This window comes from Stigmatopora nigra, chromosome 21, assembly GCF_051989575.1.
Source record: "Stigmatopora nigra isolate UIUO_SnigA chromosome 21, RoL_Snig_1.1, whole genome shotgun sequence".
Taxonomy (NCBI): Eukaryota; Metazoa; Chordata; class Actinopteri; order Syngnathiformes; family Syngnathidae; genus Stigmatopora; species Stigmatopora nigra.
The window spans coordinates 992,198-1,020,104 of record NC_135528.1 but is presented as its reverse complement, the minus strand read 5'-3'; the positions used below and the strand labels follow the sequence as shown (position 1 = coordinate 1,020,104).

Here is a 27,907-nt window from a genome sequence, read left to right as displayed (position 1 = left end):
TTGCAATGCACGGGATCTTTTATTTCCAAATCTTGTGGGATTATGAAATCCTGCGCTTTGTAAATATGCTGATCATTTTAGTGGCATTACAGAGTGCCTTCTGAGCAGGGACGAAAATGCTGTATATTGAACAATTTATACAGACGTCGCTACATTTTGGCACAAAGTTTAATGTCGAACTATTTCGTCTTTTTTCTTCGTCGGCGATTTTCTTTGATGTAACAGTATAAACAGCAGCACTGAATTTGAACATCAGAAACTAGTCGTTGTGCTTCATATTCAATCCTGAATTATGGAAAACTGAGCTGTGGTGGGATGTTCCAAATTCTTCAACATTTCTCTAATTTTGTGGAAAAAATAGTTATAATTTTAAGGGCCTTCTAGCCTTCAGCCATTAGAGGAGCTTTATCATTTTTTGGGGGGATGGAGGGGCAAATAATATATAATTAATTAGTGCTTATGTGGCTTCCAATGTGGATTTTTCAGCACTGGTGATATATTTGGACAAACTAAGTCATCACCATGGACAGGTACTCCTGCTTAACAGTGTCTGCTTCACCTGCTGGGCAGAGAAGCAGCTTTTTCCTACAGTCCAAGACAATCCAATCCTTTCTCTGTCTTGCTCTTTCACCAATAGGTGTTTGTTGTTTTCCGAAAATTGTCTTGTTGTGCTCCTGGGAACTTTGGAAGGAAGGCATTCCAATTTGGCATTGGCCATTTCAACGTTTGTTCCTCGATGTAAATTTTTGTTGTTTTGGCCCTTGTTTGTTGATGGATCTGAATGTGTGAGAAGCCTGTGGTGAAGAAATGTGACCAGTCAACAACTTTGGTAGCAATAAGGTAAACAGAGAGTTCTTAATTTTCTTATATTTTTTCATTCAAAAATCCAAGACCATTTTCATTGGCAAACAATTTGGTCAGCATTAGTTATTGAGCACTTTCAAATAATTGTGCCAATGACAAGAGTTAGTAAATACCTGCTTTCTGGTGAGGGATCACTCGCCAACTTGTATGTTTCGGTATGACCCAAAAATTGTGGTTGGTCACCCTTGAATCTCAGACCTGAGTAAGCACAGATTGCTTAAATGAGGGGTCGCAAAAACACTCATTTCTGTGAGTTCAAATGTATTTACCTTATTTCTAAATGTCGGGAATGCAATTTTTTATGTTTGTAATAAAAAATGTTCAACCACACAAAAAGAGCCAGATTTTCACAAGTTAATTAATACTCATCATGCATTGTGTTTTAAGAATTAATTTTAAGTCACAGGGCAGCCCAGTGGCGGGAGTGGTTAGCGCATCGGCCTCATCTCTGGGGTCCATCTGTGTGGAATTTGCATGTTCTCCCCGGGCCTCCGTGGGTTTCCTCCGGGTACTCCGGTTTTCTCCCACATTCCAAAAACATGCATGGTAGGCTATTTGAACACTCTAAGTTGCCCCTAGGTATGGGTGTGAGTGTGCATGGTTGTCCATCTCCTTGTGCCTTGCGATCGGGTGGCCACCGCCTCAGGCCCAAAGACAGCTGGGATAGGCTCCAGCACCCCGTCACGACACTAATAAGAAAAAAGCAGCTAAGAAAATGAGATGAGATGTTAAGTCCCCATTTTAGTTTTAAAAAAAAATCAATAAAGTTATATTCATAAATAATAACACAATACATAACAATTTTAAGATCATCATACCCTTGAGCATTGTAGCTGAAGAAGAAAAACTTAACTTGTTCCATAAACTAAACACTGGAATGAAGTTCCTATAACAATGTTGGTAATTAAACCTTTATTGTCGATGTCTTGCGTTGTACAGGTTCGACATTACAGTGTTCCCCCGCTACTTCGCGGTTACGCTATCGTGGACTCAGAGCTTCGCGGATTTTTTTTGGAAAAAAATAAAAGATACAAATATTACCTTGAAACAACATATTTTACAGTTTTTTTTTTTGGTTATAACATGAAATTCACTCTCTCTACCCGCATTCCATATGGTGTACTGTATACAGGGGGGTAAAAAAAAACATTTTTTTTCTGGAATTAAATTACAATTAAGCATTTTTGAAGGGGAATCCCTACTTTGCGGAAATGCACTTATAGCGAGTGGTCCCGGTCCCCATTAACCACGATAAGCGAGGGAACACTGTACATTGTGTCAACGGTATTGAATGTATTTTTCAAGTAACTGTCTTCTACATTTACAGATATCAGTGAACCTGACCTGATAGGGGTCCTCCTAGACTTTCAAAAGATTTGTTGTCCATGTGCCGACTGTATAGGCCGCCTCTTGCAACTTGACCCTGTTGGCTACCAGAGAAATGCAATAACGAACATGGGAATGGATGAAAAATATAGAGAATAGGGCAAAAAGGTAAAGGTGGAACAAATAAAGTGTGTTGGTCAAAATGCCAGTCAAAATAGAAATAACAAAAACGAAAGTTAAAATGAGCAAAATAAACAATACATTTTAAAGCTGGACAAATGTGATGTTGACAATTAAAGAAATTGTATGAAAATGAGATTGGTCGATAAATAGAGCAATTTAAAGCTTTTGTGAACTCGGTTTCTTATGTTGTGTGCAATATAGAAAGGCTGGAATAATATGTAGTTTGTGAATCTGGAAGTTTAATGCATTCAAAGGCAAATTCTACACTACAATGTTTTTTCTCTTAAACCTCATGAAAACATTTCTATCACAGTGACATCATTTTAACCAAAGCACCTCTTCCATCTGTCACGGTAATGTGTAGTCAAATAAATTGGACGCTAACGTCTTTGAGAAACTACAAAAATGGCGCTAGTCTTAAGGAAGTCAATAGAATCCCAGTTGAGATCTATTAGGGGAACTGTTGTAAGTAATGAGCATTATGAAAAAAATATGAAGCAGGGATGTCATTTAAAATATATTAAAATAACATGGGTAGAGAAATAGGTGAACAAAAAAGTGAAGGAAAAGAGACAAAGAGACAGTGTTAAGAAGCAGTAACTGAGTGCAGTTTTTTTTTGGTGAGTGTTCATTATCTATACATATTACTATTTCTGAAAATGTGTGTGTGTTAGTGTTTGTCCGTTAACATCGGACGAAATGGACATCAAATCTGAAAGCAGTTTTGAACAAACAATTGAAAATGTACGGCTCGACGATGTTACCGTAATAGATTTTTGAATTGAGGCCCAAATTTAAAAAAATAACATACGCTGGCAGATAGCATAACATACGCTAGCAGATAGCATAACATACGCTTTTAGCTAACATAACACAGGTACGCTAGTGGCTAGCATAACATATGCTAGCGCCTTTTCAAACGAAGCGTCCTATGTATTGACAAAAAACTGAAAATAGACCTGCAAATGGAGACTGTGCCCTATCACAAAATACGGTATTTCAGTGTACACCATTTAACAATTTTGTATGGGAATTTTTTTTAAGTATGTTTTTTGTCAAACCGATCTTGTTTCATATAGTTCGGCCCTAATGGGTATTGCCCCGGTCGCTGGTAGCAGATGAAAACGTCATTGTCGACTGCTAATATTGTCATGCTTAAAGCATGATATGCACATGCGCACTCCCCTTTTACACGTTTGCCTTTTCACAATATAAACACAGCGTGTCACACAATGTACCCAGATGTAAAGCGGTCAGCACACAGCAACATCTACAGAATCTTGAATTTAGTGCATACAAAAAGCAGACCAACTGATTGGGCACTATATCCACTTTTAAGTGCACCCTATGCGAGTAAATATGTGCCACGTTGCATTTGCGCGGTTTATTATCGCTTAATAAGGGGAATTGCAATCATTATTAAGGTGATGAATTGGCCAAGTTTGACAGGTATGCAATAAGCAAAATGTGGGTGCAGTTCCACTCCGTCCATTTGTCAGTCGCAGTCAGTGTTTGGATGCACGAGGAAGCTGTTTCCCATATCCCCAGCACAAGTGCTAAATACCGTATTTTCTCACAAGCTGTATTTTTCGCTAAAATATTATGACTGAATCCAGGATATGGCCTATGTGCGCATAAATTAGACTTGACATAAACGAAATTGCAAGGTGACAAAGAAGAAACGCCATAACCCAACACAATGCGGCCGATACGGTCATTTATTTCAAAATAGAGAAAAGCTAAACAGAAAATAGGCTAGACAACATTTATTTTGACGTCCATAAAACGTGAAAAAACTCGCTCGCTCAGGGCGGCGCCATCTTACCATAGGTAAATGTGTTCTGACTAGAGTTACGGCTGTCAGCCTGGACACACACTATGTAGGAGGTGTGTGCTTTCTTTTATTTAAAGGTACCTGCAGCTGTGGCTCCACCCCTGTGACAAAGCCCTGCCCAGGCCAACACAGCTGTGACTACTTCCCCAATCATCCCTCCTTCAATCAAGATTCACTTCCTGCCCTTATTTAAACCCTTTTCATTTGTGAGTTCACCCTTGCCCTTGATGCCTTGATGCCTTGCTGACTTGTAGGCTTGTGAGTACGTTACTCCCCGTTATATTTTGTATGTGTTGACAAAGTTAATGATTTTGGGTTGCATAGGGGGACTTGAGATAAGTTTAGACACCCCAGGGTATACATATAGTTTGTGCATTTAGACACATAGTTATTCCCCTGTCTAGACTTTATTACATCAGTTTGACAGTGGCACCCTTCGGTCTTATTTCCTGTGTTTTGTGAGTGTTCATTTGGACACCTGTCTGGCAGTGGGTTTTACCGTGTTTATTTGAGGGTGCCACTTTAATATCTCGTGCTTCCCCTATGTTATCCCGTAGACCAGTTTTATGGACTTTATTGTAAATAAAATATAACTGAAGGCTACTTGCAGTGTTTGTCCGAACTCATCCTTGACCGAACCCGTCTGCTGTGATAGTTGCGACTCCCTGGTATATCTTACCCCAGGGGGAGTCGTAACACTAGCTAGACGCGAGTAGCCTCGATAGATGGGTTTGTAGTGTTTACCAAGTCAGCCCATATCAATAGTTGTTAAGGCTGATCAAGGGTCTTGCGGTTGATCATTAAAATATCAGCCTTGATACGTGCGTAATGTGTACTTCATGCTATTATTTATAATTGTTATTAGCACCTATTTTGTTCAATAGCTCCCAAGCCATTTGACAAATTGACACGAAATATACAGAAAATGTAGGCAATTACCTTGTGTTTAAATAACACACTCCATTTATTAATTATTCATTTATTACTGTTATTAGCACCTAATATCTTTGATAGCTCACGAGCAATTTGACTTACTGATACCTAATATCTTCAATAGCTCAAGAGAGCAGCAAGCTAACATATTTCAGGTCAGGCATACTCATTGAAAATACTTGCAAAGGATGAAAGCTAAAGTTTACACACTTGGAGAAGATAAAGAAATTCGATCAATCGTCTATTTGGATCCGACAGCCGTTTCTGGCCACCTTAATGTCAACTCTCTCCGATGCAGGGTTTAGACAAAAATAGCGTGAGCATATTACCATAACACCTCCACCCATAAATCACGCTTTATCTATTCTTGCTCCCCGAAACACTTTTTCCCCCTGTCGTGATGGAAAGACTCAGCGAGACACGGTGGTGTTGGGTGTGCTGACCCAAAACGCTTTTTTCAAATTTCCAAACGTCATTTTGGGGAGAATTACCGCCAGCGAGTTTCCAGGTGCAAACACACATCCATCCGTACATCACGCTTTCTTAGGATTAGAGAATAGATAAAGCATGATTTATGGATAAGTGGATTTTTTATAACTCCCGTCACGACAGAAAAAGTGTTTCGGGGACCACCTAGAAAGTCATACATCAACTCTGGGTTCTGTTATAACAAATAAAAGTTGAGTTTACACACTTAGAGAAAGTGAATAGATTCAATCAGTCCATTAGGACTCGACAGCCGTTTCTGGCGACCCAAAGAAAACTCAACTCTCTACGTTGCATTGTTTGGACAAACGTAGCGAGAGAATCTTAACACACAAACTCACAATTCACGCTTTATAAGGATTATAGATGGTCTATAATCAAGATGGCGCCGTTCAAGCGGGAGCCAGTGGAAGTAGCTCTGTACACTTTTATGTTTAAGTGGTTAAGAAAATGAATGAATGGATGAATATTAAGTTATTATATGAATCTGTTAAAATGATTAACCAGAGCAACATGTCCGCCCCATGCTGCTAAACCAGTATTTTACATGGTGTACTCTTAACTGTTGATTGGGCTGTATAAAGAAAACAACTTTCTTTTTACAGTCCTTACAAATGCTCAGCCTGCCCGCAGAGATGTTGGCAGTCATTTTAGAAAGAATTTTGGAAATATTGTGTCTGTGTGTGTTGTTTACCTTGTGCCTCTTTCCTTGGATCGTTCGAATAGGGGAAAGTTTTGACTCTGGTTCCTGTGTAGCCCAGGGACAGACGTTGTGGTGGACTGAGGGGGCGGCCTGGTGGGGGAGGATCCCATACTGAGGGAGCACTGGGAGGATACCAACCGCTGGGGAGATTGGGGAGTGGCAAACGGCCACGGAAGGTTCCTCTGCTCCTGACGCACAGCTGTAGAAAAAGTAATTTTGTCAATTGATGCTATATCAGTAACATTGTTGAAAACAAATCATATTATTAGCTTGTCCGCACTTTGTCAACAACATAACAGTTGAACAGAAGGGGTTAAGGTGCAAAAGCCTATTCAAAACATTTTGAACAACATAATTTGAAGCAAGTGTAAGTAGTCTGGGCAAGTAATAGTACATTATTTATTCACCTAGTCATTAGTCACAATCTAAAAGAAACCATTTTGGCTGCTGTGTGATCATACCATACCTTCTCTTTCCATTATGGAATAGGGTTTGATCTCGCTGTCTTGCTTTTTTAGGGGAATTGTTCTCAATGGGGCCACTGTAGAGGAGAATGCATTGAGATTATTGAAGGTTGCAACGTATGCTAGGTTTCTTTACCAATGGTAAATATTTATAAACAGGGTATTTGCAGGGTTGCAGGAGGTAAAAAATAATGCTTTGCCAAATTGTGATCACGATTCAAATAACGTAATAATTTTACATGCATACATAAAAAAAAGACCCCACAACTTTCTCCTAACGAGCCAAAATATAGTTGTTCTCGCATACAAATACAATAGAATACTACAGTGATACTTCTACTAATTAGTTCCAGAAGTGATTAACTAATTTGGACTTTTCGTGGGTAAAGATGCACCTGACATGTTAAAGTCCTTATTCATTCCAAACGTTCCAAGGTCCCCGATATTACCCTTGAAACAAATAAAAATAATAAAGGTTTACCAATTTTCGATGCAATATGTGCGAGGGAAAAGGAGGCAAACGTTGGGCAGTTGTGGAAACATATGTACACTTGCACATAAACACAAAACTTAAAATTGTTACGTTTGGTGTAATTTCGAACCAACAATGATTGCCCCGATACAATTTTCCTGAAATGCGAATTTGACATCAAGCTGGGCAATAGCAACACTTGTGAATACTGATAAAATCCCTCCTCTTATTTTTACTTGTACCATAACTTTTTGGGCTAAAAATTATGAAGATCACAGAATAAAACTAATTTGAACAGTCTAGGGTAAACTCCAAAAAGCAACGTGTCATAACTCAGTGACGAACAAGGTTAGAAGGCACACAAATCATTTTTTTAAGTTCTTTTTTAGGGCATCTTTAAAATTCAATGTTGTCTGAATAACAACTTGAAGCCCAGTATGGTTGATGCGTAAATCTTAAAAAGCATTTGGATTACGATGATATCAAAAATTAAAACAACAGACCAGAAATGGGATTCATTCAAACAATTAGGCAAAAAAAAAAGTAGCCGGCTGGTTTGGGTAAATTGACTGATTTTAGAATAGGCATAATTTCCCTAGGCCTGGGGGGACATGGAGTGTTTTGCGTGCACGGAAGACTTTCCCTGTTCTGTCCTGTGCGTGTGGAGTATACTTTATCATGCGTCACATTGATGACTATTCGAATATACACAGATTTCATAAGCATTGAAAAATTTATTTCTGCTTTCTATTGGTTTAAAGGCCTACAAATTAAGACAACTGAGGTTTAACACTTACGGACTTGCAATTATAGGGTTCAATGCAGCTAAATGACAGTGTACAGATGTAACGATTGGCAGGGACAATATGAGAAAACGGGAAATAGACGATTTTCCAAGCTACAAAACCTCTAACGGAGACATAGATTATGTTTGTCGCTTTTGGGTTTGACAAACTTTAGTAGTGTATTTGTTCTAGAATACTTTGGGACTGTGGCTCCCATTTCTAAAACAAATTAGAGGAAATTTGTAAATTTGCTCTATTTCGCACTAGATGCCCAAGATTTACCAGGCCTTTCATGGCATAAAACAAGTGTTAGTGTATGGTCAACATTTGCACTTCCAAATTATTATATATCAACCTCTGAGTAATGCAAAATTCTCTGCATAGAGACGGGTTATCTAAGAATTAATGGAATGGGAAAAACTCGAACAGGATAAAATATATTGACCGCTACTGAAATTTTAGAAGCCGAAACTTGGGTTCAATCGAACACTAGGTGTTTGGTGAGTCAGTCTCGGGGGTTTGGTGGAGCCCCTGCCACGGAGGACAAGACACATCGACTCATCATGTCTATTGACGATAACATGCATCGCTGACCATCAATGGCTGCAAATGACCACGTGACATTGCTTGGCCAATCAGTGCTGCGAAGAATTTATATATCATGAAATTTTAGAAAACCATATTTTATTTTACACTAACAAAGGATTCGGTGATTGCACATATGAAACTGGTGGGGTTCAATGAATGCGCATAGGAAACTGGTGGGGTTCGGCAGCTCTGACCATTGAGCTAAACTGATAGCATTAACAGAGGTGTATTAGATAACTTTATTCATCTTGTGCTGAAAGTAACTCCAGGTGTATTTCCAAACAAGGTTAGAATTAAAACAAATGGTTAATATGTTTGTGCATGTTTTCAATGTGTTACGGTTTTGCCCATTATTTTTGCCAAAAAGCCCTTTATGGGGAAGGCAGCCTCCACTTGTGATGAAAATTTGCATAACACCGATGTATGGTTGGACGGCCCAACAGAATGGTGGTTGGAGCATCGACCTCACAGTTCTAAGATCGACTACTAAATGTACCAGCAAAGTCCAAATCTGAAATTTAAGGTGTGGATGAACAAATAAGCTGCTCAGCGATGTGGGGATTTTTGGAGCACTGATGGAAAAAAGACATTTGCTTTCTTGGGTAGGTTGCTCTATTGACTCATGGGAAAAGCCTCATGTCTCAACAAGGAGGTTGTTGGGCCAAGTGCAGTGCCACTACGTATACAAATTTTGGGTTAATTTATTTGCTAAACAAAAAATCTTTTTGAAGGGATTGTTTGATCTGTGCTGCTCAAAATCCCCAGGACAAAACAAGACCAAAGTGTGGTCAATCCCGCAAAACAATATATCCATTTCAAAGACTCCATATGGAAATTATCAATTTAAATGACAGTGAGGGGAAGAAATATTGTCTATTTATTGTATATTGTCTACTTATTGTAAATGCTTTCTTCAAATGGGTTGAAATTTTGCGACAAATTGTACTTGGTAGACCATACAAATTGCCATTATTCACTACGCAATGGGAATTAGATGACAAGGCAAATTTGGCTATATTGCAAAATCTTTGGAGAAATGCATCAAATTTAGTTGTGCTAGTAGGAAGGTCCATAACAAGGGTTACTGACTGGATATCTTTACAAATTAGACAAATATGAAAAGAACTTCAGATTAGGAAAATCCCAGACCCGCTATTGTAAAATTAAAATCTAAAATCTCCAAAGATAATGATTTTTTTCCGTAACATGGATTTCCCAAGTTGGCAATAATAAGTTGCTGTTATGAAACTAGTAAATGACAAGCCAATTTTTCCACTAATATTGCCATTGCTAACTTTACCTGTTTTGAACCTTACAGCCCAGGTTCTGAATCTGGGGTCGGTCAATGAGACATGGTGTACCTATGTTCCAAAACAGACTGGGCCACTGATTCCATATTTTGACCTGTGGTGGTGATGTGATGCAAATAAATTATGACTCCTGTCAAAAAAAGCAACATGACTATGTGCATTGGTTTCACTGCTCTTACCAGTATTTGTTTTTGCATCTATTGTGGAGGATACAATTGGCGGCTGAGCTTCGGTGCGGCGGCTCGCCTCTCCCGACGGGTTTGGGCCTCATAGAGGGATGGCGACATTGCAGTATCCCCAGAGGCGTACCAGATGATAAGTTGGTTAACCAAATTGACGCAGGTTGGAAGTCTATTTTTCTTTGGTTTACTCCGATAAACAACATCTATTACAATGTCCAAAACTTGGAAATTATGCTGAGCAGGGATTTGTAGCAATGAGGGAATAGCTGGCAGCCACCAGTCTCATAGCTTGACCGTAAAACAGTTCACATGTCGACAATACGGGGAAATAAAACGAGAAGGCAGGCGAGGAGGAAGCAGCGAGCATTACAACAGAAAAAAAATCTAAGAAATGCTGGAGATATTTAATGAACTTTCTGTCCTTGTAGAAAAATAACCAGAAAAAGTGTCGTGTAACCGCATTTCTTTTCTCAAAACGTCCGTCAACCAGCATGGCAGAAGGGCAAGTCAAATCCAAACAGGTAAGGCTAATAAAACAGGTGAAAATATAATTCCAAAGAAATCATAAAACTTTAATGTTTGTTGATGAATAATGTTGTTGTTTGAATTCTTAATGTTGTATTTATGAGACGTGTGCTTATGTGTCCGTGTGGTTGTCAATGTCTTGTTTGAAGTTTTGGGTGGATGTGTGTGTGTTTGATTTCTTTCCTATTGTGGTCCCGACCCACACCAACTGGAGAGACAAAATAAGGACAAAAGCAAGTAAACACACACGCACTCACGCACAGACACACACAACCACCCACCCACATTCGTACAAAATTGGAACATCAATTTTAAAGGATTTAGTTTGGAGTTCTGTGAGGACCGTCGAATGAATTAGAGAGTTTACATATAAAGTACACCTCTACTTACGAAAGTTTCAAGTTACAAGAAAAGTTATGGAACCAATTAATTTTGAAAATAGAGGTACGACTGCACTTAGAATGCATATTTGCAAAATCAAAAGGCTTACGTAACACATTTGTACAAACGCACAATGGCTATTAGACTACTGTCAATAGACATAAAGATCAATAGAGCAATGGTATATTGGATTGTGTATTGATCATCTAAAAGTACTGGTCATATAAAAAGATGGATAAAATACTATTCTGTTGCAGACGGAGAGCAATGTCAGCTAATCTCATCTACCTCGCAGTCTTGTACAGAATTTATTCTGGCTCAGATGTTCAAATGTATACAGTTATAGGACACATGAGAAATCAAATAGCATTCACTCTGTGGACTTTATATTGACAGCCGGCACAGGAGAAGGGTGTGGTTTGACCACAGGCAGCGGACACGCCTAGAGCACCCAGTCCAGAAATGGTGTGTTAAGTTTATCATGATTATAAATTTGTTTGAAATATAATCAATATTACATGTGTTTGCAATGAAGAACGCTTTGCCCTATTTTGGATATTAAACATTACATATATGAACGCTTGTTAGGAATGTTAGGTTCATCATTATCATAAATGTGACAATAATACAGGGCATTTTAATACATCTCTTGCAAAAGAAATGCTCGCTCCAAAGTTAACCAAAACACCTTGGAGGTCACGTCTCAACACCGGGACTTCTCGAGACTATGGTTCACAACAAGCTCTTGGGAACTGTGGATTTGTTTTGGGCTTACCAGGTTGGTTCACATCGAAACTCTCTTGGGAAGATTTAACAGACCTACAATAGTTTTGAGAATTGAGATAAAATGCTATGAGAGTCTAAATAATGTTTAGACTTCTGTGATGCATGTTGTTTGCTTATGAATATATTAGCAAAGGAGACATCAGGGTATTCAGAATCATCTGACCGGAGGCGCGTGTGGTTTTTCTTCTTGCAAGAATAAAAGGAGATGATTTCAGATGCCTCCTTTTGGGGGAACCTATGAAGGCACCTTGAAACTGTTTGTGGATAAACAGTTATTCTCATATTACAATTTAGAGGCTAACATCGCTGCGAGTCACCGGTGGTTTTAAAAATGGTTTGCACTCTGAGAGCACTTCGAAAAGCAAAATATTAAGCTCAAACATTAACTTGTCTACCTATCAGGTGACCCAAAAATTTTGGGTGAGTGCACTCAGAGAAGATTGCTGAATTCTAATTATTTTTAGAAATTGTGACAGTTTCATGCATAAGTATTCGCAAGTATGAAATATCTAAATGTGACAGAATGTGACATAAACTGATAGCTAAGAGTTTAGAGAAAGGATAAGAGAGGTGCAGTAAAAAAGAAACAAGGAACAAAAGGCATGGGTGAAGGCACTGGGGATATCAGAGAAAAGAAATATAAAAGTCCTTACAAAAAGCTGTAAATCCCCTGATCCATCAGAGGACACGAAGACGAGCCTGGGAGTTTCATGAAAAAAAAAACAATTGGGAACTGGAATAAGTTGATCACCTTTCATGGGTCAAAAGGGATAACCTTTTTCCTCTACCTGCTTTTATCATCTTTCAAAAGGTGTAAAAACCTATATTATTGATGGAAAAACTAATCCAAAATTCATAGTACATGCTGTTCATGAATATGTTGACGAAAAGGCACCAAATGAGATGTTTATTTAAACTTCAAAACATTGGATTAATACCAATTTGTGTATATATACATATTGTACTGTAATACCTTGACATACAAGTGTCCCAACATATGAGAAATTTGATATACGAGGAAAATGCAGGCATGTGAAAAAGATACCGGCGGAACCCTTCAAATCGAGCTCGTTCAAAAAACGTTTAAAAACCAACTGGGATACACTCGGTTCTGAGGCATGGAGACGCAGCAAGTTCTGACTCATAAGCCGTGGTGTCTTGATATCCAATGTTCCAAGTTTTAAAGATTTCTTGCGTAAAGTGCAGTGTGCTTCATATGCAGTCCCTCCAACAGCTTCAACCATGCACTGAACTAGTTTTCATCCTGAAGCCAAAAATCATTAAACTTAAGTTGACCCATAGATCCATTACTGTAATTTAGTTAAATTTACACTTTATTCCACTACTATGCTATTTAAGTTGTGAACATGCAACTGTTTGTGCACAGTAATGTGGTCTTTGATATATATATTTGATATAACCCAGTACAAAAAGTTTCACTTTTAGGTTGCGTTACAACAGGGGTGGCCAAGTCCATTCCTTGAGAGCCCCTATCCAGTCTATTTTCCACATCTTCCTCCTCTACCACACCTGAATCAAATGAACAGCAAGCTGTCCAGAAGCTTGATGCCCAGCCAGATGATTTAATTCAGATGCGTTAGCGGAGGGAAATATGGAAAACAGATCGGATAGGGCAGTGGTCTCAAACCGGTCCTCAAAGGGCTGCAGTGGGTGCAGGTTTTCATTCCAACTCAACAAGGATACCTTTTGCAAGTGCAATCAGTTAATTAGAGTCAGGTGCTACTTATTTTAAAGACACCTCATTGGTTAAAATGTCGGCACTGGATCGATTGAAACAAAAACCAGGACCCACTGCGGCCCCATGTGGAACCAGTTTGAGACCACTGGGATAGGGGCTCTTGAGGACCGGACTTGGCCACCACTGCGGTAGAATGTTCTCAAAAATCGACAGTTTCAAAAGGGAATACGTTTTATGCATACTTGAAATCAGGGGTGCTCATAACAGCGATTGTGTCTCCAAGATGCGCACATTCTCAAAATAAAGTGTGCACTGATCAAATAGAATTCGACTCCACAGACGGACTTTCTGCCACTGTTTTGTCCTTGTACTGGTCATTGTTGTCTTTTGGCACCGGGGACACAAATGGAATGGAAGAAGCGGGAAAAGTACATCTGCATCTTCCACCGTTTTTGTAAACAAAAGACAGCCAGGAAGAGAAGGATGGTGATATTCTCAAGCATAACAGAACTTTCCATGCTTTAAAATAATAATAAGTAACGCTATACGAATAACATTGATTTGCGGTTGTACAACGTAAAACGACCTAAGTTGTAAGAATCCTCAATATATTTCTTAATAATATGAATGTGGGGTGGCCCGGTGGAACGAGTGATTAGCGCGTCGACCTCACAGCTCTGGGGCCCTGCGTTCAAATCCAGGTCAGGTCCACATATGTGGAGTTTGACTGTTATCCCCGGGCCTGCGTGGGTTTCCTACTACATTCCAAAAACATGCATGGTAGGCTGATTGGACACTTTAAACTGCCCCGAGATATGGGTGTTTGTGTGCATGGTTGTCTGTCTCCTTGTGCCCTGCGATCGGCTGGCCACCGATTAAGGGTGTCCCACCCCCCCTCTGGCCCGGAGTCAGCTGGGATAGGCTCCAGCACCCCCTGCAATGCTAATGAGGATAAAGTGGTTCAGAAAAAGAAATGAGATGAGATATATATGGGTAGAATAGATAATTTTGAATAGGTCATTTCTTTGGTATAACAACATACGAAGTGTCTCGGGTTGTGCTGGTTCCAGGCTCTTGGAAAGCTTTCCTGACCAGAATGTCACCTTTTCGTTTGGCAGGGTGACAAGGCCTATTGGATCATAGAGGCCTGGCTACCTGGCTTAGTAATTGTCTCATATTCAGTCGTTTGGGAGATTTTTTCTCTCACCTCTTCTTCCAGGAGGTTTTGACCCACTCTCATTTTCTTTCTTCTCTTTAGGAAGTTAACTGAGGTCATTGGGTACAGTTTGTCACTTTTGACAAGGTTCAAGGGTCCAAGAGCTTTGTCATCTTTTCTTCTGTGATTTGGTAGAATGAGTACATTGCTGGATCATACTCCTGATGCGGGCGTCTCCCTCCCAATTTGACCTGGTTTTGACCATGGTTTTACATATATAACTTCTAAGCTTTTTTTTGTGAAACCAGGAAGAAAGGGTACAAAATTGTGAGAGGTTGGCTCCTTATAAAGTAGATCTTAGACCAAAAAAGTGTGAGCACCCCTGTTCTAAATAAAAGTAACATCAATAGATTTCAAATTGTATTTAAATACTTTTTTTTAAATACATTTTTAAAGAACTTTAAACATTTTTAGGCCTTAAATTAAATTTAATGGAATAAAAACTTTTTAAGATTCCACAGATACCCAGTGGAATATTTTTCTCATAAAAACTGTAAAACCTGTAAAACTTTCCTCCCATAAAGGATTTGAATTAGAGCATGATTTTGAAAGTCGACTGAAGCAATTTCAAACTTCAAAAGAAGGAATGAATCCTGTGACATTATGTTTCAGAAAATACTGATACAATTTGAGATTTAAGCATGCATCATTAACTTAAAAATTTACCTGATTTGTTGATGAAGAAGCCATCAAAGACTACAAAGTGATTGACCTAGGAACACAAATGGCAATGTTACAAAATACCAGACAGAAGAATAAAACATCACACAAAATCTTTCCAAAACAACCGGCGTAAAACAAAATGTATAAAATGCCTTAAATAACCGATAACAGGTGACAGTATCTTTGAATAATATGAACCTGTATATACTGGATTTTGTACATCAATCATATTAGGCTTAACTTACAGCAGTATTTTATTGTGTATTTTGTAAATTGTACATTGATTGTTTCAGCAATGCTATCGCAGACATGTCAACATAAAATTTGATGTTGAAACTTGAAACTTCTGGAGATAAGTATAAATTATTCACTTTTCTCGTTATGCAATTATTACTGAAAAAAAACATTAAAGAATATTTTTAAAGTGTTTTTGGTTTTCTGTTTTGCAATAAAAACAATTCCCTCCCCTCCATACACTATGAAAAGTAATGCATAATAAAACCTGCAGAAATTCTGACAGGCATTTTTATTTTAAAAAAATTGCATTCAAAGCAAAAGTTGTTATTCAATATGAAATAAATAAAATAATCAATTGAAGATGTCATCACCATTGGCTATTTTCAACCTAAAAACGAAATGTAAATAAAATCACGTGGCAATTAAAAAAATTAGAACTTAACCCATTTTAACCGTAGTTAAGAAGTTTTAGATTTTTTCAATGTTTTCATTAAAATTGAATAAAATGGGGGTTAGCTCCTTGATATCAAGTAGAAAAAGAATTACAGACTGTCCTTAAATTTTCACAGAGGCTACTGTTTGTGCAAAGGTGTTGATGATGCATTTAAAAAAAAGAATGAAATTCCTTTCGTGTGTTTGTTTGAGGAAGCCCGAGCCTATTAGAATGTCTCTTATTAGCTGACATCTTGCCCTATGTTAGCCAATCAATGCTGTATATACACATTAGAAAGAGAATTAAGACAGTGGACTGATGTCTTAAACCTGGACCTGCAGGCTTGGGAGAATATGTTGAGTGCAGGTTCAATCAATCATTTTTAATCTCAGTGTGCCGCATGTGCGTTCATATGTACTGATAATGTACACCAGTGGTCCCCGACCACCTGTCCATTGACTTTTACAGATCTGGTGCCGCTCCGTCAGAGATATAAATTTTAACCCCTCCCTACTTGAAATCAGAAAAGCCGTTACAATATTAATAAATAATTTCTCTTATAATTGGGACTTGTTTTTTTGCCATTGCAGTGCTTGTCTGTGCACAATTAACCACACACACAAACAAACATTTATTTGAAGTTGTCAGCCACACAATACGCCAATACGCGAGCAAATAGGAAGAGCTTTACCAGTCCGCAGGGAAATAGGAAGAGCTTTACCAGACCACAGGAAAATAGGAAGAGCTTTACCAGTCGGCGGTGAAAATAAGGTTGGGATACAGTGTTCCCTCGGTTATCGCGGTTAATGGGGACCGGGACCACCCGCAATAAGTGCATTTCCAAGAAGTAGGGGTGCCCCTTCAAAAATGCTTAAAGAAACATGTAACACGTGCACAAAAGCATCACCAAGCAAAAACATCATATTAGTCCGGATGGAGGATCTTCTGCAGTTTTTTTGCACGTAAGGAACATCGGTATTGGGATTTGTGAATATTGTTTTTTTGGGCGGTGAAGATGCGCCTGTAAACAGCCATGACGTCATCAATGCGATTCCTGAACTCTCACCATGTTATTGACCATTTCTTTGGCCTTTTTTTGATGTAATTACTAATTCTTATTGAATATCTTTTTTCCACCTCTTGTAAAATGATGTAATTTATAATTTTAACTTAATAACTTTAAATTTTTATTTATTTTTTACTTGAAAAAAATCTGCGAAGCTCTGAGTCCGTGATAGCTGAAGTGCGAAGTAGCGAGGGAACACTGTACTTCAATTGGAGCTTTTAGTGGGTAGCATTGGTGTTGTCCTGCATCTCATAATCGTTTATTTTGGCAGTTTTATAGTCCATTCACTTTCACACTGTGTGCGCTGCTCTATTTCTAAACCATGCAAAATGATTAGCTGTTCATCACAATCTTCTTTATCTACTGAATGTTGGTCCTGAACTAGCCCTCACATTGCATCAGCACCCCTGTTCTTTATGGTGTATTTGTTCATATGTATCCACTTTTATCAAACGTTTTTATTATTGTTGACAAAACATGGGTCGGATTACTTGTTACGGAAGATGGCGCATCGCTGGTACTTCTCTTCATCTGTGATCTGGTCTGTACTGCTGTGAATGATTTTCTTTGGAGTTTGTTGACTCCTTCCCTGGCATAGGCAGCAATTTCTTTGGCAGACTTCTTTGGCCACTCTTCTATGGGCAGGCTTAATAATTGAGGTCCATCCCGCGAACACCTCTTTAAGATCCTATGGGGCTGCCCCTCTTGTTAGGATGTCTGCTACATTGATGTCTCCTTGGATCCACCACCAATCCTCAACGAATGTGGTCTTCTGAATTTCTACGACTCTGTTCGCGAAGAAAGTTTGATATCCGTAACTGTTTCTTTGAATTTCTCTTAACACAGTTTGACAGTCTAGTAGGTGGAATCATTTCTCAATCTCTATTCGATTGTGCTTTTTGATGTATCTTCTGAGGCGAGCCGCATAGACAGCACCACATATTTCACCTTATACTGGTTCTCACTTCTGGTCACGTGGTGTGAGCTTTGCCTTGGACTCGATGAGTCTGACTTTAACGTCTGTCACGGTCTCCCATCTGAGGTACACCATGGCTCCATAACTCTAATCACTTCTATACGAGAGCGTTACTCCCCACAGTTTTCGGGTCAAGTTCCGTTGTGTGAGGCTTCTGTGGAAGGTAACTTGGCTGAGGCAGATGTGTTCTTCCAATAACTGGATTATTTCTTCTCTCAGACTTTTTGAAAATGGTTTGTCCAAAGTGTCTTGGGTTGTGATGGTTCCAGGCTCTTGGAAAGCTCTCCTGACCAGAATGGCACCTTTTTGTTTGGCGGGGTGACAAGGCCTATTGGATCATAGAAGCCTGGCTACCTAGCTTAGTAATTGTCTCCTATTCAATCATTTGGGAGTTTTTTTTATCTCAACTCTTCTTCCAGGAGGTTTTGACCCACTCTCATTTTCTTTCTTCTCTTTCAGAAGTTAACCGAGATCATTGGGTACAGTTTGTCACTTTTGACAAGGTTCAAGGCTCCAAGAGGTTTGTCATCTTTTCTTCTTTGATTTGGTAGAATGAGTACATTGCTGGATGTTACTCCTGATGTGAGCATCTCTCTCCGACTTTGACCTGGTTTTGGCCACAGTTTTAGTAAGAATCTGCATGCTTTCAGGATCTTTTTGACTTTTCTGGTGCATTCATCCAGTTTTTCCAAATCGTTATGAGAGGTAAGCACATGTCCCATTTCCACCAGTTGGGAAATTCTTTGCCTGTAACAATGCTTTTGGTTTCGGGTTTGAATTCCTCTGATGCTATGAGTTCTTGGTATTTTCCAGCTATGGCCCTGATGGACCGTTCAAAGTGTGTTTTGGATGTGCGAGCTGCCACTCTCTCCTCCTCAAAGAGGTCTGGGTGTATTCCACCACGGTCTTTCCCAGTGGTCCATCCCATAAGACGAGGTCTCCACTTTCATCCTCTGTGGTGCAAGGACTTTTCGCATGAAAATACAGTCTATCATTTTCATCTTAATGATTAGGTTTACCACTTTACGTGATAATTTGGACAAAAATGTTTAAACAGATCTGATAACATATATACCCTGAGTCATTAAAATGGCGCCTTTACCTGAGGAACAATTTGTGTCAGGCGGTAATGCTTGGCCAGGAAAGACAACAATTTAGGAGAAGGCCTGTCATATGCCATCAGCACCGGATCTAAACTCTTGTGCTTTAAAGAGAGAGAGAGAGTATTGTCACGAGTTATTTCCTCCCTGATGAACACAAAGATGTGACTACTTCACCTGCAACATGAAATTAAACAGCTGCAGTCCATATCCATTTCGCTGCAAATTCTCAGATATGAAGAAATCCAAAACACATAAAGGTTCTGCCTCTTTGTGCAAACCTTGTTGGTCCTATGGATAATATAAATTATGGGACAGTTAGACAGCAATAGATGTACAAGTTTATACAATTGTCACAGTAAGAAAGGAAAAAAATGTTGAAGTTACTCACTAGTAGAAACAACTTCTTGTAGCCCACTTTGAGAAATCCCACAATTGTGCCACACCCTCTGTCAGTGGGAAAGAAGTGAGTGAGGGTTTGTGTGCCAGTAAGGCTCAGTACACTAGATTTTAAACACAAGGATTTTTTTGATCTTTTTTTCAATTTCAGTTACAGACATGAGGAAACAAACACTTCATAGTAGTGTAGTAATACGTTGAGATACAAGCATAATGCGTTTCGAGACCGAGCTCGTAGGTCAATTTACCTGTACCGTATTTTCACGACTAAGGCACACTAAAAAATCCTAAATTTTCTCCAAAAATAGACAGGGCGCCTTATAATGCGGAGCGCCGTGTGTAAGCACTTCTTGCCTAAACGCTTCTGAGAGAAGGCAGATGTGGGTGGGGTCAGACACTGAAGGCACGCCCCTACCAGGCACCCGTATATAGTGTGGGCATGTGTGTTTATTGCAAAACAATTTTGGTTTGGTTTCTAAGGCTCCTTGAAAATTAACAATACAAATAGACACACTTTCGAAGCTCAGTTCAAACTTCAAGCCATCAATTGTGCAGGTGAACATGGGAATAGTGCACCCACGAGGGAATTTTAGATCAACGAATCCATGGAGCAAATGGAGAATGAGCTTCGCCAAGTCAAGAAGAAGAAGCTGAGTTGATTTGCGACGCCATGTATGCCGATTACCCATCTCACAGAAGCGTTGAAAAACCAAATCACGAAAATGAACAATGAGCTTGCCGTCATTCCCGGAGGCTTAACTAAAGAACTCCTACCGCTGGACATCGGCATCAACCGGGCGTTCAAAGCAAAGTTGCGAGCGGCATGGGACACAATGGATGGTAGATGGCAAACACAGCTTTATGAAGGGTGGCAGGCAGCGCCGGGCCAGTTACGCCACTATTTGCGAATGGATTGTGGCCGCTTGGAGTAACGTGTCTGCTTGCACTGTTGCCAAAGCTGTCGAGCCACATGACCATGTGAGTGAATCTGACAACGAAGAGAGGGAACCCAGCGTTTTTGATGAATCATTTGGACAATTGTTCAATTTGGACACAGAAAGAGGACTTTGATGGATTTGTGGGTGATGATTGATCAAAAAACGTGAGTACATTGTAAAATGGCTAAATGAAGTATAACCGAACTCAGTTTTGCTTCCGTTGCCTTTTTAAAAACGGGTTTTTAGCATGTTTGTATGTTTAAGCTGGTGTTTGTTTTGCCATGCCTAACTGCGTGTTTTGGTGCGGTGCGTCCTTTGTGTGTCAAATAGAGAAATAGCACTTGTTACTGACACTGCGCCTTTAAATGCGGTGCGCCATATAGTTGTGAAAATACCGTATCTCAAATCAATTTTTTCATAGAAAATAAATAAATACAAATGAATCAGTTGCCACCCCCTGAGAAAACCACAAAACAGGATATTGCAATGGAAAAAAATAATTTTATTTGTTCTAATTAACCACATACTCACAAAGTAACAAATACCTATTTGGTGGCATAATCTCCCACTGATGAGTCATCACTCTATCGTGGTGGTGGTTGTTTTTGCATATACACCAAATGGAAATTCAGAGTATCCACTCTTTTTGGAGTACGCAGAAGGGCTGTTGCAAGAGTGCTCCTTCGGAGGACTCCCTCGTTCTGCTGGGGGACTACAAAGCTCATAAGGGCAATGACAATGAGACCTGGAAGGGAATGATTGGGAAGAATCGCCCACCTGATCGAAAGCCAAGTGGTGTTCTAGTGTTGGATTTCTGCACTCGTCGTGGATTGACAATAACGAACAAGCACAAGGGTGTCTATATGTGCACTTGGCACCAGGACACCTTAGATCGCAGTTCGATGATCAATTGGTTGTATCATCGGACCTGCGGACGCATGTCTTGGAAACTCGGGTTAAGAGCTGGGCGGAGCTGTCAATTGATCACCACTTGGTGGTGAGCTGGCTCCGATTGTGGGGGGATGATGCCCATGTAGCCCATGAGACCAAAATGTTTTGTGAGGGTTTGCTGGGAACACTTGACGCAGTCCCCTGTCAGAAGGAGTCACAGTTCCTACCTCCGACAGAGCGCCTCTCATGTCTGGGAAGAGACGGGGGATATTGAGTCCGCTTCTATTGCTTAGGCTGCAAACCGGAGCTACAGGCGCAAGGTGGTCGGTGCATGTCGTGGCGGCAACCCCAGAACCCGCTAGTGGACACCGGCGGTAAGAGATGCCGTCAGACTGAAAAAGGAATCATATCAAGCTTTTTCGGCCCATGGGACGTCAGAGGCAGCTGACGCGAACTGGGTGGTCAAGCAGCACGCGGCTCTGGTTGTCTCAGAGGCAGAAACAAGGGCATGGGAGGAGTTCGGTGAGGCCAGGGAGAACGAGTTCTGGGTGGCATCAAGGAAATTTGGTGCTCGGACGTTTGGTTGCCGGTCTTTTTGTCGCCTGTCTTTTGGTCCCTTTTGGTTGCCGGTCTTTTGGTCGCCGGTCAAATGGTGACGGAGTTTACTGTTGAAACCAGCTCTCAAAATTATATTCATGAGTGTTATGATCGCGTCATGGCGCGATCGGGAAAGGAGTTGAACCCAGTCGCGGGAAGCAGGAGGGGAAACGAGGCAAGTAGCTTCAAAGCAACATCTTTAATAACTCAGAAAGGATCTTTACAAAACAACGAGAACTTGGGAAACCGAAGCAATACCAAACCGGAAACGGGAGGACGAGAGGTATCGAGTAGAAAGGAAGCGGGGCTACATGGCTATTGACATCCAGGAACATGCTGGAATTGTGCAGGAGCATTGCACCTTTTAGACAGTCGTGGATCAATCCACATCATGTTGTTAATCAGCTAATGAATATTCATTTTTGTGTTACTATAACCGGGCAAACTCGCGGGGGGACACTGTTTTTCTCATCCGCCGCTGCGTACAGAAACGTTCAGCGGGGTTGTTACTTGGGAGGGGGACCGGGACCTCTGTAGAGATCAATTTGTCAAGAATAAATCATCTGTGGATTAACTCGCTCTGGCCTGGTCTGTCTCCTCCGATGCTGAACGCGCTCCATCGTGAGACGGGATAAGACAGAGTAAAGGAATTGAAGTCAGGTGCTAAAACTAAACGCCTAACACTGGCTAGCCACGAGTAGCCTTGATACGTGTTCGTAGTGTTTACCACGTCAGCAAATCCCAATAGTAATGATGGAAGGTTGTGCGGTCGTTCATTAAAATATCAGGCTTGCTGGTTGTACTGCTCACGTGACTTTCTTTTTTAAATTTGAATTGGTCCATGTGCAGGCAATACCCTTTAGGAACGTGCCAGCATACGATCCTTTCAATTTATACAGTAACTCAGAAATACCATTTGTGATAATATTTCTCGCAATGTTCCCTTCAAAGTAACACATTTGTACTCCCTATTAAAACCATGATTGTGGAGGTGAAAATTGTGAATCAGGGGGCGCCTTAAATGAGAGAAATCGTAAAATCCAACGATTTTAAGGCAATTTTTACGTCTTATATGCAGAGGCGGTCAAAATGCAAGGAAAACGATAAACGAACTTTGATTACGATACGCACTTATAGTACATTTTAATCTTACGTCACACTAAATTTAAACCTTCTTGTGCAATAACTGAGGAAAAGATTTTAATGTATTCCACCGCGACTTTTGAGTTGGAACTTCCTGATTCTCCATGCCTAAGAAACCGAGTGTATCCCAGTTCGGTTTTTAAAACTATCGAACCAGCCACGACTCACTTTGAAGAGTGGTGTCTTTTTCAAAACCTTGCCTTGCTTTCAAGTCCATGTAGATTCTGCTGGCTTTTCCGCAGCTTATCAGCTCGGTCACGCTATCTCCGGTAAAAAAATACAACCTGTACGGCAGTGGTCTCAAACTGGTTCTCAAAGGGCCGCTGTGGGTGCTTATTTTAAAGACACCTGATTGGTGAAAATGGATCAGTTGGAACAAAAACCAGGACCCACTGCGGCCCTATGTGGGACCGGTTTGAGACCACTGCTGTACGGCCTGGTGCTCATAGATATCTTCACGCGAGGGAGATGAGGCAAGAAAGACAGAGCGATGCTGTTCTCATAAGCAACCTCTCGCATACTCAGCCACCAGGGCGGCCGCATCGGGAAACATCTTGTATGCTCGTATCTCAAATTTGCCTCGTATCTCAACGCAAAAATTTGCTCGGAACTTTTCACAAATTTCTCGTATGTTAAGACAGTCGTATGTCAAGGTATCATCGGTGCCTGATAAGCTCACCACTAAACACTACACATTTCTTTATTAACAAGGATCTAGAAAATGTTCTCTTAAGCAAAAATCCATCAAACAAAAAAAGGCAAGAACATTGAGTACCAGTTATTGTATATAGCACGGACTTTTGACTTTTCTAAACAGAGCTGAATATTTTTCTACGATATACAGTACCCTTGGCTATCTCCATCCTTCATCAAGTAGAGTTCATGATTCTGGGACTGCAATTTGGCAGTAGTTGTGACAGGAGTGGTCAACTTTTGGGCCTGAAAACAGAGTGCATGTATTAAAACTTTCTATCATGCATACATGTAGACACATTATTATTAGTTAATAACCAAAATAACATTTGGACTAGGACTTTAAAAATCCTCACGGAGAGACAAATCTGGTCTGATGGTCAAGCTGTACCATGATGCCAATAATGTGGTAGAAAACAGAATGATGGATTATCTCTCTGTGTCCTGTGATTGATTGGCAACTAGTTTGAGATATGCTGCCTCTTTCTTACCTGTAGTCATGAAAACGTTTAATATATTCAGTGATACCTTGAGATACAAGCTTAATGCGTTCCGGGACTGAGCTCGTGTGTCGATTTACTCGTATCTCAAATCAACGATTCCCATAGAAATTAACTAAAAACAAATTAATTCGTTCTAACCCTCTGAAAAAACACCAAAAAAGGATGTTGGAATGGACATTTTATTTGTTCTAATTTGCCATTTGTTAACAGAGTAACAATAACTAACTAGTGGTTATGAAGTTTAATAGTAAAGTGCTACCTCTGCATACGAGCTTAACCCTGACTTTCAGCTGCAGTTTTTAAAAGGAATCTATCGAGGGTTGTTTACTTTTGTGTTCCCTTCAAAATATTCCAAAAATGATGCACATGTCATCACAATAGGATAACGCACGAACACTAGCCAACGGGAAGTTGTATACTACTCTCATACTGCTGAGCAAGCTCCGCCACGATACACTGACGAACGGGGGGAAAAAGTGTAAAAAAAATGCAACACTTCGCCTAGTGCTCGTAGAGACATTTAAATGAGGGAGTTGCAACGAGAAAGACAGCAGCCTCTTGCGCCGGCTGTATGCTCGTATATAAAAATCTGTCTAGCATCTCAAGGTAAATATTTGCTTGTATCTTAATAGCCATATTAAATGCGTAGCTGTCCATGGTCACAAGACACTTGACCTGGGGATGAGATGAGACTCACCTTTGCAGAGGCTTTTCCCAGTTCATCAATTACAGTGGTTACTTGGGTTTGAAGATCTGGCCTTTTAGGACACACAAAACAAAGGGATTCAAAAAAACAAGGCAACAGTTAACCCCATTACCAGGAGTATATTTCTATTTATCTCATCTCATTTTCTGAACCACTTTATCTTCATTAAGGTCACGGGGCGTGCTGGAGCCTATCGCAGCTGACTCCGGACAAGCGGCGGGGGACCTCCTGAATCGGTGGCCAGCCGATTCCAGAGCACAAGGAGACGGAAAACCATGCACTCATACCGTGGGGCAATCTAGAGTGGAATGTGGGAGGAAACCGGAATACCCGGGGAGAACATGCAAACTCCACACAGGTGGACCAACCTGGAATTTAATCCAGGCCGACGCACTAACCACTCAGTCAACGGACAATGTGCAATATCTTAGATTGTGCAATATTTTAGATTTTAGCTTTTAGCTTATTTTACCTTGCCAGAATGTGACTTTTTATATAATTATATTACTTATTTATATTTTTACTGGGAAAACTAATAGCACCACCAATTTTGTTATACGCAGCTGTGTATGATGACGATGAATGCTTTTTTAAAATTTGAAATTACCAAAATATCAAAACAATGTGTAAAATGAGCTGGAAAATTGGTCAATTAAAAAAAATCTATACACAGATTAGTATGAGGTTTGATGAATAATATATTCATTATCGCACATGATGTACCAATCTAAAACAGATCTTTTTCTTTAAATGACACATTTAAAAAATAAAAAAATCCAAGTCAGTCCACCTGTGTGGAGTTTGCATGTTCTCCCTGTGTGTGGGTTTTCTCCTGGGTACTCCAGTTCCCCCCCACATTGCAAAAACATGCATGGTATGCCGATTGGACACTATATACACCACGGCAGTAGCAAAGAAGGCCCAGAAACGACTCCATTTCCTCTATAGAGCCACTGTGGAGAGCATCCTTGCATACTGCATCACACTGTGGTTTGCTGGAAGCACGGCTGCAGATAAAAAGGCCATACGGAGAGTGATTAACACTGCCCAGAAGATTGTCAGCTGCTCTCTGCCTTCACTGGAAGACATTGCCAGCCCTCATTACCTCAGCAGAGCCAGGAACATTGTCGGGGACCCATACCACCATGGTCACAACCTGTTCCAGCTGCTGCCCTCTAGCAGACGCTATAGGTCTCAAAAAGTACGGACATAGGCTTAAGGACAGTTTTTCCCATATCCATCAGGACTCTAAATGTGCGGTAAAACGACACACAATCCCTTCTGTGTAGTAACTTTGGGGTGAGGTAACATGAAAAGATGTTGGGCAGTGATCTCCCTCCTACTGGCTGACTGAAGGTAAGTGAGAGACAGTGAGAGGTAAGTGATCATCTCGGGGGGTGATTCGATGTATCCATCGCGGCAGAATGCCAACGATTCTGAAATTATCACTTATTTGGGTCTTTTGCCGGGAAAACGGACCTTATGTAGAACCACTATCATTTTTTTCATACACAGCTGGGTATGATGACAATTAGGCTTTTGTCGAGTCAATGATGATGACAAAGCCCATGTCCGATTATTATTATTGTTAAATTGACCCTAGGTATGAGTGTGAGTTTGTAAATGGTTGTTTCTCTCCTTGTGCCCTGCGATTCGCTGGCCACCAATTCAGGGTGTCCCTGCCTCTGACCCGAAGTCACCTGGTATAGGCTCCAGCGACCCTAGCGAAGATAAAGATGGTGTTTTGTACAGTGAAACAGACATCACAAGTGAATTTCCTAGTTGAGACACAAGCAGAGCCCTTTTCTACAGATGAGGACAATGCTAAACGGATGTTTTTGTTTGTTTGTTTAGAAAGCTGAATGTTACCATTGCAACTATGGTCACCATCATCACAGAGGCTCAGAAGAATAAAGCAATATATTTACCTTTCCGTAAATACACGACCTGCTAAAAGGGTCTTGTCCAAAACGGAGAATCTTTCGGGAAATAAGTGATGAACGTTAAAAGGGAACTCCATAGCCCGTCCTTTCTTTCTTTGGATCGGCAATGCTTTAGCAGGTACCTCCTAGTCAGCGAGCTAAAGGGTAAGCGATGCTTTTCTAGCAAAAATAACTAAGAACTATTAACTGGTCAGCACAAAGCTAATTACTTGATTTTAGCCCTCCTAAAACTTGTATTCTTTGAAACGGAAAGGAAATGACACAAATAACTCACTATGGCCAAGAAGAAAGACTGTTTATTCAGTAGAACGTCAAAGAACCTTCATTGTGTACGAGACAGCCAGTGAGCCGCGCTCGTCGCGTACAGCGACATCTACCGTAATTTCTACAAACAAGAAATCACCCACTTTCTGATTCAGGATGACTAGAATAATTTCACAATTAATCATTTTTGTCTACTTTACGGTAATATATTAGGCGGAAGTACAGAACCATCAATATCTCCCATGCAGAGAAAAAGATGCAAAATCAGCTCTGTGAGCCAATCAGGACAGTCGTTATAACTTGTAGTCCGTTTTATGAAGTTATTTTTATTTTGTCTCTTTGTAACATGCAAAGATGTTAAACATGCCCCCCCTGTATCTTGCTTGGTATATCGTCTCAGCACAAGGAATATAAAAAAATAATTCAACTAAATTATAATTGTATATGACTTATTATTACACTTCAACCAAATATTTTACTATGGTAGGCCGAAAAATACTCGGAATTGCGCAATTATTAAGCGAAGAGATCAGTCTCAAGAGCATGAGTGCCCTCTTCTGTCAAGTGCGCACACATGCACAGATAACGAACGACACGATCTACCACTAAATTAAAATC

General features: G+C 40.2%; 1 protein-coding gene across 8 annotated transcripts; it reads right to left on the bottom strand.

Annotated features, from left to right (window-relative positions):
* Positions 1-27,425, bottom strand: atat1 (alpha tubulin acetyltransferase 1). Of its 8 annotated transcripts, XM_077743403.1 has the most exons (14): positions 27,300-27,405; positions 27,011-27,061; positions 25,074-25,134; positions 24,028-24,119; positions 19,604-19,661; positions 19,390-19,503; positions 19,215-19,316; positions 15,404-15,449; positions 12,476-12,521; positions 6,796-6,870; positions 6,321-6,528; positions 2,209-2,287; positions 978-1,062; positions 1-794 (listed from the first exon to the last, which is right to left on the bottom strand). In XM_077743403.1, exons 4-14 carry the CDS (start codon positions 24,048-24,050, stop codon positions 518-520), a joined length of 1,113 nt encoding a protein of 370 aa, XP_077599529.1. In that variant the 5' UTR covers positions 24,051-24,119; positions 25,074-25,134; positions 27,011-27,061; positions 27,300-27,405; the 3' UTR covers positions 1-517. The 8 variants fall into 8 exon arrangements, 6 of the variants coding, with proteins under 6 accessions (XP_077599529.1, XP_077599527.1, XP_077599530.1 ...); XM_077743401.1 differs by having other exon boundaries at positions 27,011-27,425; XM_077743404.1 differs by lacking the exon at positions 27,011-27,061 and having other exon boundaries at positions 27,300-27,412.
* Positions 27,426-27,907: the final 482 nt, after the last annotated feature.